This window comes from Myripristis murdjan, chromosome 19 (genome assembly GCF_902150065.1).
Source record: "Myripristis murdjan chromosome 19, fMyrMur1.1, whole genome shotgun sequence".
In the NCBI taxonomy this organism is placed as follows: domain Eukaryota; kingdom Metazoa; phylum Chordata; class Actinopteri; order Holocentriformes; family Holocentridae; genus Myripristis; species Myripristis murdjan.
The window spans coordinates 2487934-2508894 of record NC_043998.1 but is presented as its reverse complement, the minus strand read 5'-3'; the positions used below and the strand labels follow the sequence as shown (position 1 = coordinate 2508894).

General features: G+C 41.0%; 3 protein-coding genes across 3 annotated transcripts; 1 reads left to right on the top strand and 2 right to left on the bottom strand.

Annotated features, from left to right (window-relative positions):
• Positions 1-3877: 3877 nt before the first annotated feature.
• Positions 3878-8992, bottom strand: pigf (phosphatidylinositol glycan anchor biosynthesis, class F). Its single transcript, XM_030078705.1, has 5 exons — positions 8584-8992; positions 7309-7400; positions 5509-5625; positions 5240-5348; positions 3878-4243 (listed from the first exon to the last, which is right to left on the bottom strand). Exons 1-5 carry the CDS (start codon positions 8809-8811, stop codon positions 4130-4132), a joined length of 660 nt encoding a protein of 219 aa, XP_029934565.1. The 5' UTR covers positions 8812-8992; the 3' UTR covers positions 3878-4129.
• An 885-nt stretch (positions 8993-9877) lies between these two features.
• On the top strand, positions 9878-13513 carry cript (cysteine-rich PDZ-binding protein). Its single transcript, XM_030078678.1, has 5 exons — positions 9878-10016; positions 10267-10332; positions 10764-10818; positions 11576-11679; positions 12920-13513. Exons 1-5 carry the CDS (start codon positions 10001-10003, stop codon positions 12982-12984), a joined length of 306 nt encoding a protein of 101 aa, XP_029934538.1. The 5' UTR covers positions 9878-10000; the 3' UTR covers positions 12985-13513.
• Positions 13514-14364: 851 nt separating this feature from the next.
• Positions 14365-18788, bottom strand: gch2 (GTP cyclohydrolase 2). The gene is made up of 6 exons (XM_030078032.1): positions 18506-18788; positions 17712-17821; positions 17374-17429; positions 16676-16707; positions 16394-16478; positions 14365-15654 (listed from the first exon to the last, which is right to left on the bottom strand). Exons 1-6 carry the CDS (start codon positions 18786-18788, stop codon positions 15525-15527), a joined length of 696 nt encoding a protein of 231 aa, XP_029933892.1. The 3' UTR covers positions 14365-15524.
• Positions 18789-20961: the final 2173 nt, after the last annotated feature.

The window sequence follows — 20961 nt, the reverse complement described above, 5'->3', positions numbered from 1 at the left end:
GTGTGTGTTGGAGAGAGGGAGATTGTTCCAGACAGACATGCTGGCAATCCCACATCAAGCTGCTAAAAGACTGAAAGGATTCTGCTGGTAATCTCAGTCCCTGCCTGTTCTCTGCAGATTATTGTAATGTGTACGAGGCCTCCTGGGTGTTTTTCTGATTACACAGCGAGGGGCCGAGATCACGTGACGCTCTCAGGCGAACACTTACAGCAATTGCCTTAGCAGAGGTGTCTGCTGATTAACTGATTAACAGAGCTCCACCACTTGTAGTCTCTCACACACACACACACACACTCAAAGGGCTTACATGCTGCAGAGTATACACATAATGGTTGTACGGAGGGTTGTTGTGGCTTCTGATTGGATCTGACCACCACTAAGGAAATCAGTTCTGTGGCACAGATGCAAACACTCGGCCTCTATTGTCGGAGTAAATCCTCTGAAACTTCCCTCTTTAGCGCAGGGTTCCTGCAGACTTTAGAAATCACTGAAACATAAAATGAAATCCAGCAGCCCAATTTATCAATATGCCTCAGCTATGCCGCAGTGTGCAGGGTTGTTGTGGCTTGTGAGTTCTGTGGTGCAGATGCAAATACCTGGTCTTTATTCTCAAAGTTATGCCTCTAAAACTCTGTATTTTTTGTCGAGGGTTGCAGGTCCTTTAAAGTCTGGATTTGAGAAAAATGAAATACATCTAAAATTTAGCACCTTCAGTTATCAATATGCTTCAGCTCTCCGGACCTCTCACATCAGCACTTCCCATCCTGAGCAAAACCTTGCAATGCTGACGCAGCTGCAGCTGGAAAGGTCTTGGCAACTGAAAATATGCATTTTATTTAGCAATGAGCTCATTTAACACATTTCTAATTTTAATATTAATGGGTTAATGTAACACACTTACCAAGGTGCCTCAGCTCTCTGGGCGTCTTGCATCAGCACCTCTCATCCTGAGGAAAACCCTGCAATGTTGCAGCTTTAAGGGTCCTGGAAACTGAAAATCTGCATTATTTTCAGCAATGGGTTCATTTAACATATATTTTTCTTTACAAATTATCAATTGAATATTTTGATATTTTGAACTCTGTTACAAATTTTAGGTAAATTTAAATTCTCTCTCTCATAATTTTCACTTTCCCGGACCTTTAAAATTAATGACTTCTCCAGGATTTTGACATTGGCAGCACTGTAATAAATAAGCCTGCCCAAGATGCCTAATTATGACAAATATTTGGCCCCAAAACATTCCCAATTTTGATTCCTTGAGTCTCACTAACTCAGCTCTTGAAACTCATCACTTTCCTTGAATTGTGTCCAGTTGAACCTTGTTGTTTTCTGTATTGTGCATCTGTTTTGATAAAGAATGCCTTATTTCCATCACTCTCGCACAATTACTGAGTCAGTCACAACTTCCCACTTGAGCTTCCCCGAGAAAAAACACAATCCTTTTGTATACACACACAATTCTTGATGTAACAGGATGCACATAATCATCTTTGTATTATACCTTATGCCTGTTTTCCTTCTATGTCCCTCCCTGAGTCACAGAGTGCATTATGACAACCTACTTGAGCTTCCCTAAATAAAAAGGGCCCTTTTGTTCTTGCTCTCAGACCCAGCACTAGAGACTGGAGTGCTCTTCGTTAGCATGCATACCACTCAATAGCACAGCACTCCAACTGTTAACAAAGCGCACCTCGCTCCTCAAAGGGGAACGTGTGAACGCACCGGATGGAGTGTGTTCAAGAGGAGGTGAACCAAGTGACAGGAAAAGGAGCAAAAGGGAAAGGAGGAAGAAAAAATAACATGTAGCACCTGGGGGAGCGGCAGTGAGGGAAGTGAGAGGGTGAGAAGAAGGCTGTTATGGAGGATGGGCGACGAGGGGGAGAGGGGGTGTGTGTATATGTGTGACAGACCAGAAGAAAAATTGTCATGAAATTTTAATCCCTCTATTAGAGCTCGTGTTTACACATTCTCCCTCAGCAATACCAAGGGAAAGCTCCTCACGTCTGCAATACGAGACGCTCATCTATCCCATCATACCACCTTCCCACACAGATCCCCCTCTAATGGACTCATTTAAACGTAGCATCAGAAGATGCAGTTTAATTTGGGGTACAACACTATCTCTCTCACCTCCCCTCGGGGTTACGGTTAGGAAAAAAAGAGACTCAACAAATCTGCAAACACCCAAATACGAGGCTGCACCCGCCTTGCAGGGAAACACAAGAGGGGAGGGGAGTGGAGTGACAAATTACCTCTCATCACAGTGCCCCGCTACAATAGCACAGCCAGAGAACAAATAATGAATAAATAAAGTTCTCTGAGATTGAACGAGGAGCGCAATTTGTGAAGTTGTTGCTTTTGTGTGTGTGTGTGTGAGAGAGCAAGAGAGAGCGAGAGAGAAAGACAGAGAGAGCGAATGGCTTTGTGGAATTGGCCAGAGGAACAATAACAGCTCCATCCCGGCTTATAGCCTCATAATACATCAATAACACACACACGGACCTCAAGGGGAACAAAGAGACATTTGTGCATTGCAAGCTGGAACATGCCCAGTGCAGTGACACATATGAACTGTGTCCGTTTTCACATGCTAGAAGAAATGGGGGGTTACATTTGCGTCATCCGTGAGCCAGGGGGTGAAGTCAGTAATATCACGGCCTCGCTCTTTCCTCAGGCCCTCCACTTCCTCTGCTCTTCACAGGTAATGAGCTACAGGACTTGAGGTGTAAAATAGAAAAGGCACGGTAGGGGTAACAGCATGGGGTCAGACTCCCTGAGACTAAGGCGAGAGAGAGGGAGAGAGCGATTGAAGCATGAGTAGTGTGCTGATTGGAAATCCACTTCTTGTGTACAAAAAAAGGGCTTTCAAATTCTCTGTCCTCCTGTGTCTGAACCACCACCGCACCCCCCCTCCTCTCCTTGAGGTTGTTTTTCTCAGACTCATGTTGCCAAAGCGTCAAAACACAAAAGAAAATGAACAGCTTCGCCTCTGGCTTTTGCGCCGACAATACCCCACAATCCCAACAATATCTGACACTAGTAAATTTCAGACAGATAACGCTGAAGAAATTATTGCAAGTCTGCCTTGTTTTTTTTTTTTCTCTGCAATGTGATTATCGGAGGTGTATTGTATTACAAGTGTCTGAGAGACCGGGGGTGAGACTGTCTGCAAACAGCATCTCTCCCTCATTTACTTGCAATCTAACACAGCAATGCAGAGATGTACGTTTCATTTGGGGGTGCTGGCTGTGAGGGAGAACAAGAGACGTGGGAGGCATGAGGGGAGAGAATTAATGTCCTTAAAATGAAATCAATATGGTTGCCTCAGGTGAAAAGGTGGAATGAGAATGAGCGGGGAAGAGGGGAAGGAGAGTGGTGAGATGGAGTTTGAGTGAGATTAATGGTTGTTTAAAAAGGAGCAGTATTCATCAGTAGTCAGCTTAAGGTGCAGGATGTACTGTATGTGTGTGTGTGTGTGTGTGTGCCTACTTTGCATTCTCTCTTACTTCTCCATCGGTGCCTCCAACCCTTGAACTTTCCCTTGCCACTACTTCAATAAATGGAGTTTCTGCTACATCGTAATCCTGATTACTTTGTACTGCAAATGAGTGTAAGGCTTGATCTATCCTTTTCATTTAAACTCTCTCACCCACACCCACACACACACACACTCACAGATCCTACAGCACCACCTACAGGTTATTAGCATTTTTGGATTCAATAAGAAGACACACTCCAAAGTAATTTATAATCTAAGGGGAATATTAGACCTATAAGCCCTTAACAGTTTATGGGAGCTGTCTTTTTTTCTTATTACCAGTTAAGCACACATTAGTTCACAGCATCAACCCCAGACTCCAAAAAGAACAGACTGTTACAGAACTAACACTTTTATTTGTGTTGAAAAGTTTCAGGAACATCTTCAGCCTTCATGCGTACAAAATAATATTGCTCAAAGTTCTTGTGTTATTAGAAAATCATCTCTCTTATTGGCAGGCAAAGGGACTTAAATGCTCCCAATAAATAATCAGTAAAAAGTCAAAGGAATATATGCAGGAGTACAAGACATAGCCTTGATGTTACAGTCATACCAACACACCCACGCACACATACACACTGCTGTCCATCACTTGCACTTGTAAGTGAGTTGTTTGCGATGGTAGTGGATCCACGCAGGAGCAGCGACAAGCCCGGTCAGGAAGCCGATCACAGAGCCCAGGCTGCAGGAAACAGGCCACACCTACAGGAGGCAACATGGCAGGTGAGCCTCAAAGCTGCCAAACAGTGCACCGGACTCCTTTCTCGATCCACGAAACAGACTGAGCAGCTGAAAGCCACAGTCCCTTCATTCCTTAACTTAATTTATGCAGCAGAGATAAAGAAGGAGAGAGGAGGAGGGAAACAGGAGGCCACCTGAGCTGCTTAATGTTCTGCAATAATTGCTGCTATATAATAAACATAAGTAGTTACACTAATGAGGTAATTAGGCTAATTAATGCATTAAGTGGCCAATATTTCTCTCATCATACTTGTCCTCTCATAACACATGGATGCTATTAATATTAACTCTGTGTCTTAAAGCATGAAAGAGTTGTTGCCGTTCCAAGGGAGTCGTTTTTTCCTCAGTGTGCACATTTATGCAAAACATTCACATTTTTGTGAACGCAGGGGAGGGACACCATAAAAACGATACCTGCTGCTCTGATTTGGTCGAAATGTATTCGGCCCTGTTAGACACCAGATATGGTCACCACATGCAGGCCATTTGTTTTTTCTTGTTTTTTTTTGATGGTAGCAACAATAAAGGCCCTATCTTTTTTGAAACTGCTCACAGGTTCCAAACTGAACTTTTGAACTGCAGTTTCATGCAGACACTCTTATTCATTTTGGTTTCCAACAGCATTTATCTCTGTTTATAATGCTGTTTCAGATTAAAGAGGGATTTTTAAGCCTTGAGGCAATCTGTACATAGGTTGTGCAAAAAGGACTGCAGCTCAGTACTTCATAGTGTCAGTGTATCTGTCAGCCTTTAACTCATCTGTTAGGTGGCCACAGAAAGAGGTGGCTATACTCTGTATGCATTTCAACTGCACTGCTAAACCTTCAATCAGGATAAATATCCCCTGTTAGAAAACAAGGCTAAAATGGACAATACCAGGGAAAGACAGGGTTTCCACTTGTGTGCATGCATGTGTGTGTTTGAGGTATGTGTGTGTGTGTGTGTGTGTGTGCTGACCTGCCAAGGCCTGTCCCAGTCCAGAGGTATAGGGAAGGCTCCCACCCAGGCGCCTACCACTGTGCAGGCAACTGTAATCTGTAGAGAAGTGTCCCACACTGACATAGCCCTGAAAACAACAACATTTACATTAACATTCACTTAAGGGGCGCCAAAATACATGAAACAATTGAGAGATGGGCCACTGAAATCAAAAAGAAAGTTAAAGAGGAGAAGCTGGACAGTGATGAAGACACTATGTAGGAGAGAGAGAAAGATTGAGGGCTGACCCATGGCGGCTGAACACTCGTATCCAGGCCTGGACGTTGGGACCGAGGACACAGAGACACCTCAGTGTGGTTAAAGACGTCAGCAGCACAGCTAGGGAGAATGTCTCGAGGGCTGACCTACAACATTACCGAAGTCAGATATATACATGAGCACACTGCAGAGTAACAGAAACACACACACAACACATAAAAGGACATCACAGTACCAAACATCAACCTTAATCTAGCAGACTGGAGTTTTAGTTAAATAAACATTTCTCAGTGGCAGAGCTGCTCTGATAATCGTACTGCTTTAGTTAAACCTCAGTGAGCCGAGCCAAACAACCTCCTTCTTTCTTGGACTCAAGGCTGCGTCACAGTAGATGATTTTGATGCTCAGACTCTTGTAGTGTGCATGGGCTCAAGACAGGAGGCTCTGGCCTTTTGGCTTGACAAGATTTTTTACTAACTTTTTACAAATTGAAAGCACCACTCGTGGACAGAAATATGTTAGTGACACTGGCAAGAGTCAATGACAGTTTAGCTCAAGAAGCAAGAGTAAGAGAATGAACCAGAACAGCAGTCGCATTTAATAACAACTCCTACTCATGCAGACAGTTTGCATCTGTAAGTCAATTTGCTCGATTTTGGAGAAGCTGCTATACTATTTCTAGTAAGTAACACTGATAAACAAATAGGTCTGATGCCATTTTTTTTTATCGATGTTATCCTTGTAATGTGACTGCAAAATATATTTGTAATGTGCATGGAAACTGAGCTTCTGTGCCATTAATCAAGACATGATATGTATGATGGTATTTAGGGTGAACTGTTCTGAATGACTGAGAACATAGTTTTGAACTAAAGACTCGGGTCTTGTGTGATTGATTTTCTTTATGTGTGATGCAGTATCGTCCCTCCACATGCACGATGTGAAGAGCTTTCCAACTGGACGCCACACAGACCAGTAGTTTAGTCTGTGCTGCCCTCATCAGGCAGGACCCGAGCAGTATGGCCTGAGCAGCAGAGGAAAAAGTTAGTGAAGTTAGTTCACCAGCCTTCTGACCTTCCGAAAATCATGAATACCATAGTCATGAGTGAATTAAGAAAAGGATGTCATAGCAGTTTATATTTTTTAATTTACTTTTGGGCCAGAGTTCCTTCTTTGCCAGTCAAGTGTGCCACATTAAGGTCTGTCATTTGGTTAACTTCAACACTGAAATTTATTTCTGCCCTTAGAGCAGCTCTGCCACTCAGAAATTTTTGTATAACTAAAACTACATGCCTCTTTATGTGTCTAAATCCAAGTGTCATTGATTAAGCTTGCTGAGATTGTCACTTGTGGATGCAATGATGGCACTGCCCCATGTAGGAAGCCCAGATGCACTTCAGCGATTGAGAAAAACCAGACAGAGAAATCATATTCAAATGTTTATCTAGATATACACAGAACTTTGAGATAAGGTGAGATAAAGTATATATAAACCTTTATCTCGTAAACACCTGCCATACATGGAGTGTTCACATTTTTGTGGACTTTCCCAGTGCCTTTGATTATGGGCAACAATTATACTCCACATGTACAATTATGGGCAGCTCCTTTAGGAAAGGGTGTGCTTTTGCAGCATCAGACTCTTGTCTATTTTATGACTTATCTGGAGCACGCCTTGAACTGGCTGGACACTGGATTTCAGCCTCATGTCTCCATGTCCTATAATCAGACTAAACCAACAAACAAACTCTCCTCCTTTCATTCTTTTTCTCTTCCTCTTTCTCTCTCTGACACAAACACAAGCACAAAGGGAGAGAGCAGCTACTCACTCGATCAGTGGCGCTCCATAGAGAACCACCACAGTGTGGTAGAACAGGCAGGACAGCAGGAAGTAGATACAGGAGCGGAACAACCTCGACAGCTACAGAGAGAAGAGACGAGTGTAAAGAGGGTTTCAGTGACAAGACAATGACAAAAGACAAAAAAAGACTGTAGCAGCAACAGTGTGAGGGTGAAAGATGTCTCTTGGACTAAAAAAAAAAAAAAAAAAAAAGAGAGAAAATGTGTGGCTGTTCCTGCTTCAAAAGCTACACAGTTGACACACCGCAAATAGTTAATATTAAAATTATGAATATTAAAGTTGAATACATCTGCTCATTATTAACAACAAACACACACAATGCAGCAAAATGCTCTTATAATCTGCATTATGATGAGGTGAATGACGTTATGCTGCATGCATATAGACATAGCCGACTTTAAAGCTTTGTAAGAAACAGGGTTGAAAACTTCCAGGAATTTTCAAAGGTGGAAACCTTCTATGGGAAATATATGGGAATTTATGGGAATATATGGGAAATTACAGCAATAAACTGGAAATTTGCAAAATTGCATCTTAGTCTATGAGCAAGAACTTAATATAGTTAAAAAAAAACATGTTGCTGTATAATCTTGGTTCAAACAACAACATCCAGTAAAGTAAGTTTTGATGATATGAGTTGGGTAAGTATATTTGACCTATGGTATGAAAGTTTAACTAGAAAAAATAAGTCAAAATGTGTTTATACAGTAGCTATTTAAGAGGATATCTATCATGGTACTAGTGAGCCCAACTGTGATGCTGGTTCTTCTGCCTTCTGCTGGCCAGTTTTCATACAAGAATGCAGGATATAGTTTGATTTAGCATGCTGACTGAGGAGTGCTCAGAAGCTTGAGAGACAATGCTTTCATATTACTTTGTATGGTTATAGTTGGGGTTATAGTTTTTTCTTTATTCAACATTCATATTTTTTTTGTTCAATGCAAGAATCGATTAACGTTCTACTCAGACTAAATCAAAGTCAAAACGTCATTTTAAAATTTGTATTAGTTTGCACGCATGTCTGCTAATGACTAAACAAAATTTCCACCGACTTTGCAACCCTAGTAAATAATAGCAAAAACAAGGTAATAGAGAAACAGATGAATGGACACTACTACTACTACTACTGGTGTTCACATGTATACAGTGAGGATAGCATTAGCCGGTGCGCTGGTTCTGTTAATGGTTTGTAATGTAAAATAACAGAATGAATGGCGGAGCGGCTAGCGGCTCGCCGGGGCACCTTGTAGCCGAGGCTGTGCTTCTTGGTGGGCGGACTGACGCCCAGCAGCCAGAAGACGGAGATGTTGACGAGACTCACGGTGCCGGACACCGAGTAGAGCCACAGCAGGTGCGTGCCGTACACCGAGAAGCCCTGCACGAGCACCGCAGGTACGACGGTGGCCAGGAACAGCGAGGAGGCGATGAGCGCGTGCGACGACGCCATGGCTTTGATCTCGTGGTCCCACATCGCGGCGGACGAGGCCAGAAATAAATTTTAAAAAAATAAATAAAAACCTTTCAAATGTTACGTTAGGTGGGGATGAGGATGAACGAAGAAGAAGGTGAAAAAGAAGCCCAGCCTGTCATCCGCCCTCTCTTCCGTAAACATGAAGCCACACTGAGGTCAGCGCAAAGCTAGAGGCCACAAACATGCTAACTTCCGCCAGAACTTCACAATAAAAGTCCCGACTTTTCTCGGTTCAGGCGGCTTAAATCGATAGAAATTGAAATTGCTGTTTATATTATTATTATTATTATTATTATTATTATTATTATTATTATTATTTTAAAAATATATTACTAACTGAAACGATATTGTGTACTTGCAAAACTAACTAAAACTAACTTACAAAACTAAGTTAAATTAAATAAAAACATACAGAAAATAAGCAAACAACCCTATGTTATAGTAAAGACACAAACTACAACTAATACTGAAAGTAATCAAAACCAAACTAAACCCTAACCCCAACCCTAACTTTTTGAAACAATAAAAACTAAAGTGAAACAAGCAAATCCACTCTGGAAACAAGCTGAAACTAAACCGAATTGATAACAAAAATTAAAAACTAACCAAGAACCAAGAACTCTGAAGCAGACAAAGACTGATCTCAAACCAGACTTAATTTAACACCTTAGATGTACAGGTAGCAGGTAAATTTCGACTTCGGTAGATGGTCTGCATTTGTTAAAAAAAAAAAAACAGCAAATTTACATTTAGGATTTAAATGTATTTAAATCATTTTGGAAAAGATTTCTTTGGCTGAGGGCGCGTAAAAACAGCCGTTTATCACAGATACCTTTTATTTATTTATTTATTTATTTTAGTGTAATTGTGTTTTGGAGTTTGGCCTGAAAAAACGGAACTTGTATTGAAATATATTATTGTCGCTAACTTTTTCAGACGCTTCCTTGAACCAACCACAGAAGGTCAGTCAGACCTTACCGGAACACTGACAGACTGCAGTATCAGCCAATGACAATCGAGATTCTCAGGCGGTTTAACCAATCAATTACAGGGATTAGAAGCGGAAGCGGTAAAGGGTACCGGAAGTTTACAAACGTTGACGAAGTTGCTAAAATTGTTAGCATTTTTTGGCTCATTTGTTTTACACAGCAATTTCAAGGCCTCGGTCCAAAACGAACACAGAGGGAGGATGGTCTGCGAAAAGTGTAAGAATCACGCTACGCACATTCTTTTCATGCGCAACACTAATTTACGTTTTGGGCGTAAACGAAGAGTGGAGATTCACATGGGGAGGATAACGGCTAAGTTGAAGTTGATAATAGCCGTGGCTGTGAGATTTCCCCGTGTTATATTGCTTTATAACCACCCATACAGCTTCCAAAACGATTTTTCTCATCTCTAAGATGTGTTTTCCTGCCCCTTATCTTTTTTAATAACTTTGGTTGCTTGTTTCAGGTGAGAAGAAGCTCGGCAGGGTCATCACCCCCGACACCTGGAAGGACGGAGCTCGGAATACCACAGGTGAGTCTGTGAGCGAGAAACATCAACTCAAAATTACCACATATTATTTCATGTCAGTAACTTCTACTGTTGTGCATTTAGCTCAATTTCACGTATTCCACGTTGTAATCTGTTAAATAAACCCGTGTGTGTAGGTATAGATTTGTTATAATATGAGAAAAGATGATAAATGGTTATTAACTCTCAAAGAATATGATTTAAATATATTTCATGAGTTTAACACAACACTTTTACTCCCATCATAAACTAAAATTAAAATTTTTGGGGGGATGATACTCTTAATTCCCAGTACTATTATGATACTTGGGTGCCGATTCAATATGTATAGTAAATCTTAAGTATTGCGATTCCATATTATGGTTTATTGGGGATTTTTTTTTTTTTTTTTTTTTTTTTTTTTGGGATGATAATGTTGTGTTTGTGCTTTTCAGAGAGCGGTGGGCGCAAACTAAATGAGAACAAGATACTGACCTCCAAGAAGGCAAGGTGAGGAGAAGCCAAGGCTGAAGGATGTCTTAACTTAACTTTCTTAATTATCATTACCTTATGATATTAAGACTGTGACTGACTTTTTTTGGTAAGATAAGATATTCCTTTATTAGTCCCACGGTGGGGAAATTTCACACGATGAGGGGATATCACTGTGTTTGATTATCAGTGAGGAAGTTGTTCACCCCGAAATGAAACTTCAGTCATTATCTGCTCAGCTTCATGTCATTTGGAACTCACCTCAGCCGTCTCTCCAGCTATTACAGTGATCTGCAGCTAAATGATTGCAATGCTGCAGCTAAATGATTGCAGTGTTGAGCAAAAAGTCTGAAATATACTTCATTCAGTTTTGCATTATCAGTGGCATTTTCTTTTTTGTGTTTGTTTGTTTCAATGCTGTAAAAAGATCAACGCATTAATGTTAGTAGTTTGGTAGAGGGTTGAAATGGAAGAGGCCTGAACTTGCTGTGTTTGGTGGACATTCAAATGACATGGGGTAAGGAGATAATGGCTGAATTTTCATTTTGGTATGAATTAGTCCAAACCCAAATCTGTACGAAAAAGCAGCAAAGGTCAGATTTACAAATTTGGGCTTGAGGTGAAATGAAAATTAAGTAATTTGAAACTAGATTTTATTGGACCACCAAACACAGCTTTAACGTCTTCAGTGTCTTTATTAGCTTTTGCTTTCTCCTGCTCCCTGTATATTTTTCTGTGTAATTTGCTGTGGGTTTTGTAATGTGTCTCCTCTCAGGTTTGACCCCTACAGCAAGACTGGCTTCGCTACCTGCCGGATCTGTAAGAGCTCGGTTCATCAGTCAGGGTCGCACTACTGCCAGGGCTGTGCTTACAAGAAAGGTAGGAGGCAGTAGTGACTAAGACTGTTCATCTGTTCTCTATTAGAGAGGTGTGACATGCTTGTTTGTGTGCAAAAAGGCAGAAATATGAAGTCACTTTGCTTTCATTTATGACATTACTTAATGTTCAGTGTCATAAGGCCTATTGTTAGGATAATTAGTCACTCATACTCTGTCTTACCCTGGTTCCAGTCTATCTGACACTAGTGCCTCATCAATACTTTGAATAATGTGAGTGATTCACCTCATGGAGTGACCTCAGAGGTTTTAAATCAAGTTTTCACGTGCCAGATCAGGGTTGTTATTGTGTGATCCATATCAGTAAATAGATCATGTTTACAGTCTTTTCTTCAAATGTATAGAACTCTGGCGTTCAATTTTATAAATCTCAGTCAGTCACACAAACCAAATGCCCCTGTCAGATGTATAGCAGTAAATCTGCTTTGGATGTAAATGTCAAGCATCTGGGCCAGAAAACAGACTCATTCTCTCCTTAGTCTTACATTAACAGCATCCTCTAACAGTGCGAAAAGCAGCTGTCACACTCAGCCATTACTCACACTGTAATAACCCAGTAATTGATCACAGATGACTAATTCATGAGCAAGCATGTGCGTCATTGTTATTTCCACATTACTGTACAATTTGGGAGAAAATATTGATAGCTTCTTTGAATGTTCTGAAAAAATTAATGCCTCAAATAAAGAGTCAGAGTCAAATACACACATTTCACAATACATATAACATTACATACATATATAACATCCTACATTACATATAGATTGACAGATGTACTTTATTCATCCCATATTGGGAAATTCTTGAGGGAGCAAATGAAAAACAAGCTCCTGTGCATTGTAAGCTTGACCTAAATTTTAGGGCGGGGCCATATGTAAAACAAATATCATTTGACCAAATACCTCAGTATCAGTATAGTGTTGATAATGTAGGGATGACTGTTGATGCTTTTCTGAGATAGTTATAAGCGATTTTTGATAAGCAGTTGTTAGTAATGTGGATATGATGACTGAGCAGGTAGAGGCAAGCGACAAGAACAGTCAGTTCAAGTTCAGAAAAATGCATTGCTTTACTGTCATGCAGCCTTTAAAAGCAGGAAAAGACAACCCTTATCAAGATATTACACTATCCAAAATCACCAGGCAGTGTCTAGTCTCATGTCACAATATTGGTGTTTTTTTTTCTTCTCTTGTTCTCTGTTAAATCTCTCTTTATCTTTGCAGGAATCTGTGCCATGTGTGGGAAGAAGGTTTTGGACACTAAGAACTACAAGCAGACATCTGTGTGACAGTGTCTGGACTGGAAGAAGGGTCCACAGAGAGAGGGATAGATGGAGGGATGAATGCTGGGAGGGAGGAATAGGGAGGAGGAAGGGCACCTTGAGCATCCCGTTAGATTTCCACTTTACCCTCCTTCCTTCAGTGATAGCCAGCTGTCACTCTTAACTGTTATTCTTCCCAGACCTGAGTGTGTAGTGTGTGTGTGTGTGAGTGTTCGTGTTTGAGGTTTATGTGGAGATGATGGCTTCTGCTTTAGCCTTTTTATCACAGAGCTCCGCTGGAACTCCTAGTCTTACAGTGGCATTACACAGGCAAGCACTGTTGTTTTCATTTACACAACCCGTCGTTCCCCGTTTCTCAAGCCAAGGCTGTGCATAATTGTGCATAATTTAGATCTAATACCTGTACTTACACAGGACCCCACCCCCTACTCCTTTGTGTTTTTTTTTTTTTTTTTTTTTTATGATATCCTGTATGTAATATATAAAGTGTAGTATTTTTGGAGTTGATTAAAGGATTAAATATGCTGACATTTAAGAGGCTTTTTTCCCTTTGTGCCTTGAGGCATGAAAGTTATAATTTTAGCCCTATTACGTACATACAGCACATCAATACTCGTCCTGTGTGGTTGTTATGATTGGTTTAGATGCTCTAACATTACCCTGGTTGGCTACAACGTCAGGTTTGACCCCCAACTTCCGTCAGGTCAAAGGTTATAGTCCATAGGCTGGCTGAGACAAGTGGCAGCAAGCTCCTTCGGTGACATTTAAAGGCCTCAGTCTCCCTCAGGCCTTCAGCTACGTGTGCACACACTCGTTCTGTGTCTGAATACATGCCATGTTGTCCCAGGACTCAAAAATAGCTTTAACCTCCAACCTATACTGATAACTTAGCTGTGGTCAATTATTCAAGCTGCTCCGATAGTTTACAAACCAGTGTACGGTTTCTGCTCTACTAAAAAATCTACTTTCCTAACTGATGAAATTGTGAAACCACTAGTGACTTTGGCTACTTGATGAAGAAGTTAATCGACTGTCATTTGGCCTCTCTCATTCTCTGCAGCAGGGGATTCAGGGACATCAGCACCACATTGCCCATTGTTACATCTGTTGTATTGTCCGACCATAAACCCTCCCTGCTTTTGTCTAATGGTGTTGGATGGTCATTGACCCAAAATAATGTTTAGGATCAACATTATGCTCAAGTCCAGTTTATCCCCCTGGCTATGCACAAAACAAACATGCTGGATGTATTCTGTTTTATTTTTAACACTGACGCTGATGGGACAAAAAAAACTGCCCGGGCTGCTATATTTGACTAACTTGACTGTACAAAGGAAGATTCACAAGTGTCATTATATTTATACAACTTTATTTAGGTACAGAATTGGCAACATGCAATAGTTAAATAGTGATTATTTATTTTTTATATGAAATAATTATGAGGACACCACGGTCCAGATCTTGGTGTGCTCACCGTTGGCTACGGCCATGAATTTAACCCTGCTACAGTAAGACCTGGAGGTTATGATTAAGTTAATCACCGACATGTCCAAACACAGTTGTATAACATAAATGTGTATCATACTCATGAAGCTGTATAGTAGTGTGACATGCTGTACCAAAGCTAAGAAGTGTGTGTTGAGTCACCCAGGAAATGTTTTGTGCTTGTATTGAGGCTTATATCGATGACATGTGTTGACATAAGAGCAACGGCCAATGGGGAAACACTTGGAATGGACCAATGGGGTAACTTCATCACTCAGTGACTCAGTGACAGACACTGGCGTTTGTAGGGCCAGTCGTGCTGTGGCGGTCCAGCCCAAAATAACTGTACAGTGAAGCCGGTGGGGAACAGAGCTGATAGGCAAACCTAGCTAAATTACTATATTAATACATACAATTTCTTCTCTTACAAAACATTTGTTACAACATAAATAATATATACAAATGTATTTGTAAATATGGAAAAAAAATAAGTTGTGAACACCTCAATCTCTACTTGCTCTCATTTGGTGATTATTTTTTACAAGTTAAAAAAATCAAGCTGTGTTAGGTTACTGAGCACTTCAATTTGCAAGGACAAAAAATAAGAAAATGTACATCTAAAGTATTGCAATACTAAAATATTGCACTTACGTTTCATACTAAATACATATAAATATTGCCAGACTAAAATACCTAGCAGAGGCTAGATAGAGGCACCACAGGTTGGAGTTTCCCATTCTCTGTTTAGCTCAGGGATTTCAGCTGCAGGGTTTGAGGAATGGGACTGTTTGCAGCAAGACTAAACAGATGTACTGAGGATAAAACTAAACCCATCATGATGAGTCTACTAGCATGTGTGTGTGTGCCCCACTTCTGATTCTGTAAGGCTTCAGTTTACTGAGGTAAGCTGCAGGGCTGCCTTGGATCCTCAGGAGCTCTGTGTTTCTCCTTATTGGGAAAAGTTATCATTTTTTGTCTTAAATTAGGACTAGATCCAGAGGTACCCAGGAGCTTTGTAGATGTTATTCAGAGGCTCAGAAGAGAGCAGTGTGTGGCACGCGTCATATGTGCTTTGAAAGAGCAAGGAACTCCTCCCGGGATTTGGGGTCCTCTCGGAAAATCCCCAACATGGTGCTGGTCACTGTTCGGCTGTTCATCTTCTGGACGCCACGCATCACCATGCACATGTGCCTGCAACACACACACACACACACACACACACATAGGTCCTGTTAATATGGCTTAGACTTTCAACATTTAACTAAAGCCTAAAAACTAAAAAGAGAACAGCCAACCACCATCCTTGACCTGCTGTGACTCAAGAAAGTGCAATACAGACTTTTGGCCAGAATATATGGTGGTCGATTGAGCTCAATGCTGATCACTACATTTGATTTCAAAAATTTACCAGTAATTGAGCAATTACTGCCATTGTTATTTATGCTGAATTCATAATTATAAGCTGACATGAAATTGATGCTTGTAAAATGATGGCATTTTCAGAAGATTTCCACTAGCATTGAGGCTCATGTGCTGTTGACTAATTGGCAAAAACAAAAAGCAGAGAAATGTGTGTGTTCGTAACTAGTGTCTGGTAATGTTCACCAACGCGCAGTAACAAAAAAAAAAAAAAAAAAAAAAAAAAAAAAAATTAAATGAAAACGTCCCATTGGCCACTGCTCATTTTACTAAGTTTTAGCGCTCTATGTTGTCCCCTGGTGGCCTCATATTCTCAAAGACTATCTGTGCACTGTATATCACTCACACACATGCTTGCATGACAACAGCATGACCCATTCACATGGTGCACCTGAGGTTTTAGGACAGCCTCGTGTTTTGAGTCTAACACATCCAACCTTTAACCGTATGGGTGGTGTGTGTGTGTGTGTGTGTGTTTGTATGTGTGTGGTGGGGGAAGTGCCGTACTCACGCTGCCTCAATAATCACAGCTACGCCCTTTGGCTGCACAGCTTCTGAGATTGACGTGGCGATCTGCTTGGTGAGACGCTCTTGAACTGCAGGGGTGAACAGCCGAAGTGAACATATGCAAAAACGCCACTAGATAGGAGATTTCCATTTATTTCCTTAGTGAAATATTTTAAGAAAAACTGCTTGCTGTGTGGTTATTATTCTCTTTCTGTCCTGAAATAGTGCTTGTGTGACCCCTGCTCAAATAGCGTACAAGTCATCAACTAAAATGTCACTGCCTTACCTTGAAGCCTTCGACTGTAGATCTCGACAATCCTAAGGAAACCAAAATACAAATAAGAGTGAGGGGACTGATTACAGATTAGCTGTAATAAAGATTAATATTTCACTTGAAACAGGCCTCAGCTTGTTGCCACAAGTCTGTACGCTTGCCATGCAATATAGAGGCCTTTTCATCTGTGATTCATCAGCGTCATGATTTTTTTTCTTTCATCATTTTCATCCATCTTGGTACATAAATTTGTAGTGTTTATGATGGGGGGAGGCATTAACACCATTAACACCAACAATCTAATTGATGCCATGAAGTGTCTGTGTCTGTCAGTCTGGTTTTTGTATGTTCAGAGGTTGTGTGATATATGAAAGGCGAGAGCAAATGAGAGGAGAGGGAGAGAAGGAGACAGACAGAGAGACTGTGATAATACTGGGGTGATTCCCACAGGTCTGAGGGGATTTTCTCATGGTCGACAGCGGCCAGGGTTAGGGAGCTGTCTGTGAGTGTGCTTGATGAGGGGACTAGATATCGGCCACAGGGCTTAGAGTATAAGCCTCCAGGTCAATGCGCTGAGATAACAGAAGAACGCAGCCAGCTGGCACTAACACCAGAAACATACAGCCATACACAGGAGCATGGTCGGCTTCACAGTGAGAGTGTGTGCAGTTGTGCATATGGTTTGTAGTGTGTGTGTGTGTGTGTTATACCTTGCCAACTTGCTCAGTCCAACCACTTTTTTGTTAGGCAGATACCCAATATGAACCTGAAGAATGCAAAAGTACAAAAGTAACACTGATGAAGGTCAAGGCTAGCAAATAATATAAATAAACCCTGACCTTACTGACACACACACACACACAAACTCAGGAGCACATGACACTGTCACTCATGCACGTGATCACACAAATACAATGTTAATGAGTGCTCGCTGCTCGCTCTAGCAACCTAGAAACACTCTGCATACATTGTCTCACACTCCAACCTCATCCAGATAGACTGTTATGCACACACACACACACACACACACACACACACACACACTTACCTTGCCGAAAAAGGGCACCAGGTGATGTTCACACAATGAAAACATGTCTATATCCTTCACAATCACCATCTCATCGTGATCCTCATCGAATATGGCATCATTCAGAATGTCTAGAGCACACACACACACACACACACACACACACACACACACACACACACTTACTTTCAGAAATGTTGAAGCCAGCTTAAATGGTTTAGCTGGTTTGGACACAAATGTTAAATATTAAGGTATGGTGGTCTGTCAGTCAAGAAACTATTTGTAATAGTGGTAGTGTCCTCATGGTTTAAACAAGAAAAAATGACCGTAATACTCCAGTTTGGTAGCCACGTGCAGTGTGTTTACAGCAACCAATAAAGAGTGTATTTTATTTTACTTGAGGGTATTTATTTTCTCCTATATGGTTTCACCGTAAATTTCCAGTTAGTAGGCTATAAGAAGTTGCGGGTTTGCCACTTTGCTGTGTTATTTTTAGGGCCTATCATACTCCCAAAATCTGCAGGCCTATCTTGGTTGCACCGGTGATATGCAGCAGGCATTCCTTGTAAAGCTGTGTTAAGCCGACAGGTTGCACAAAATGCACAGCATTAACGAACAATAGCATTTATTCATTCATTACATAATGAGCCAAGGTAAAGGGATGGAGAGAGAGAGAGAGAGAGAGAGAGAGAGAGAGAGAGAGAGAGAGACTGTACCTATGTATACAGTTATAATAAGTTATAATAGAAGTTATTATATGGTATAAAACTAAAAAAAACTAAAACACACACACACGGTATCAGCCCCCCCCTCACCGTAAATGCTCTCGTGGTATCCCTTGGTTAGGAACTGCATGGCCTGGGCGGCGCGCAGCGGCGTGCGCAGCAGCCCCTGCCGGTCCGCGTCCTCCCCGAGTTCCCGCAGGATGCTGGTGTAGGCGGCCTCGAGCGCAGGTAAGCGGGACTCGTCCTCCGCCTCTTTGCGTGAGGTCTCGTGCTTGCGGTGCGCCGCGGACTTCTTGGTCTCGAGGGACAGCTCGCCGAAGCCGCCGCCGCCGCAGTGAAACTCCGCCACCACGCCGCTCATCTTGCCGTTCATACCGCCGCGCTCCCTGTGCCTGGGTCTCGAGCTGGAGGAGGAGACGGTCCCGAAGGTGCGTTAACCGGCGGGTCTCGTGCGCTCTTGCCGGTGGCTGCACGTGTTTATATAGCCCGCCCGCTCCCGTGCGCGCTCCGATTTGTCCAAGTCTCAGCCGTGTCAAAACATGTGGAGCCGTCAGCCCCGCGTCACATGTGAGGACCCGCACAACACAACGTGGATTACACAGGCTGGAAAAATCATCCTGTTCCATGGTTTGTCCTGAGAATTTATTTAACTCTCCTGTTACCTTCACATTTAGGCTGCTAACATTTTTTTTTATCAGCTGCGGAGTCAATCTGACTCCAGTAAATAGAATAAAAAAATGTTACCCAAGTTTGTCAGTTTATGTGTGTTGTTGACTGGGGGGGGGGGTTTAAATAAAACATAAACTATTTACTGACGATAGGCTATAAGCTAACATAGCATAGTAATAACTATAACAAACATTTTCTAGTAGCTTCAATAAATTAATGACAAGGCCTGATTCATGACAGAAAAAAAAAAAAAAAAAAAAAAACACAAATATGAACGACAATATTAGTTCATTTAAAAAAGAATAAAATGAATAAAAACGAACAGGTGTGGCAAGGGGTAAACCAAGGCTACCATTATCGGGCACTAGTTTACACAACATGGACAAAGTTAAAATGTGAACCTTGTTTTTAAATGTAGCCTATAGAGAAAAAAAATACAGCAAACCAAATAGGGGTAAAGGGGAAAAATGACCAGGTGATCACTTATAATAGGGTTTTTGGAAGGAAGCATGACAAATGCAGGTAGCAGAGGAGAGGAGAGAGGAGTAAAGGCAATTTTCATTTATAGATGATGTTCACAAATAAATGCAGTTAGGCTACTTCCAATGTAGTGAAAACAACAGACAACTGCACATAATACACATAAGCTGTGAGCTGTAACACTGTCATGTGACCAATAGGAAAAGTGGAGGTTAAAAATCAAAAACAGAATATAAAAATTAGGCTGGAGCTAGACTGAGAAATATATATAACATACTCAAACCTGATATAAATGACTATAAATGACCAAGGTTATTCTGATTCACACCAATTATCTTCTCACACAACTTTACAAATTTCCCAAATTTATTTTTTGTTTAGTTTTCCACACAGAGGTTACCAAAACCCCGCAGATCACGGCAAAGGTTGAATAAAAGATCTTCTTATTAACACTAAAGTCTCTCAAATTCTTTTTTAAAGAATAGCATCAAAAGTGAGCTCGTCATCCATTTTCTCTGCTGTAAATGTTAAATCTGTGCAATTCCTACGGCCCCCGTGCAATTATAGTTTTCTTGTTCGTTTATTTATTTATTTATTTATTTATTTATTTATTTATAAATATTCTCATATGTACAGCCAAGACAGACTCCTCGCCACTAGATGGTGGTAATGACAGGTAAATGGCCGAGTCACTAGAAGCCGATAAAGAGGCTAAGAGGTGAGATGGATCACCGTTTTTTTTTTTTTTTTTTTTTTTTTTTAACCTTTTTTTATTATAATGACAGTATAGGCAAATAATTAGCCACTAATTTCTGTGTAGCCAAATAACTAAGGCTCGCAGAATTATAAATGTATACATAGAATGTGTTTATTATAACGGTGAACAAAAGTAGGCCTATATAAATGTTATTTCCATCTGTGTTGTCCTGTCACCGTACCACAGTCTAAACAGCCAGCAGGTAATATTACTAGCATTAGCATCACTAAAGTGTGCAGTCTGCTGTACATTATCCCTGTGTGTACATGGTGCACATAGGTTTTCTTTTTGACCCATGCTCAATTTCTTATTTCTGCATTTCTTGTTGTAATATTTAGTAGGATTTTGTAGAACTTAATGCACATACTTTTCTACAACTATGATTAATGCACAAGCAGGATTAATGCACATATTTCTAGCCTACATGATGCCCATACTTTTTTCTATTTTTCTTTTTTTTAATGAATTTGTAAGGCACATAATTTTATGTTTCTTATTTCTTATAGTTTAATTCTTCTCTTGAGAATTTGACTGCAGCTGAGCCACTCAATAAAGTATTTCTGATTTCTGATTTCTGATTTCTGACTGGCGCGCTACCGGAAAAGCAGCTGACTAGTTTCCATGGTAACGCGCGGCAGCG

What these genes read in the sequence shown, in the direction of transcription:
- cript (XM_030078678.1), top strand. An exon ending in CGGAGCTCGGAATACCACAG is followed by an intron (nt 10,333 to 10,763) that starts GTGAGTCTGTGA and finishes TGTGCTTTTCAG; the next exon opens with AGAGCGGTGGGCGCAAACTA. An exon ending in GGGCTGTGCTTACAAGAAAG is followed by an intron (nt 11,680 to 12,919) that starts GTAGGAGGCAGT and finishes TTATCTTTGCAG; the next exon opens with GAATCTGTGCCATGTGTGGG.
- pigf (XM_030078705.1), bottom strand. Translation starts at nt 8,811, where the DNA reads ATGTGGGACCACGAGATCAAAGCCATGGCGTCGTCGCACGCGCTCATC. An exon ending in CGAGTGTTCAGCCGCCATGG is followed by an intron (nt 5,349 to 5,508) that starts GTCAGCCCTCAA and finishes TGTTGTTTTCAG; the next exon opens with GGCTATGTCAGTGTGGGACA. An exon ending in ACTGGGACAGGCCTTGGCAG is followed by an intron (nt 4,244 to 5,239) that starts GTCAGCACACAC and finishes TGCCTCCTGTAG; the next exon opens with GTGTGGCCTGTTTCCTGCAG.
- gch2 (XM_030078032.1), bottom strand. Translation starts at nt 18,788, where the DNA reads ATGAACGGCAAGATGAGCGGCGTGGTGGCGGAGTTTCACTGCGGCGGC. An exon ending in TGGTGCCCTTTTTCGGCAAG is followed by an intron (nt 17,430 to 17,711) that starts GTAAGTGTGTGT and finishes TGCATTCTTCAG; the next exon opens with GTTCATATTGGGTATCTGCC. An exon ending in GCTGTGATTATTGAGGCAGC is followed by an intron (nt 15,655 to 16,393) that starts GTGAGTACGGCA and finishes TGTGTGTTGCAG; the next exon opens with GCACATGTGCATGGTGATGC.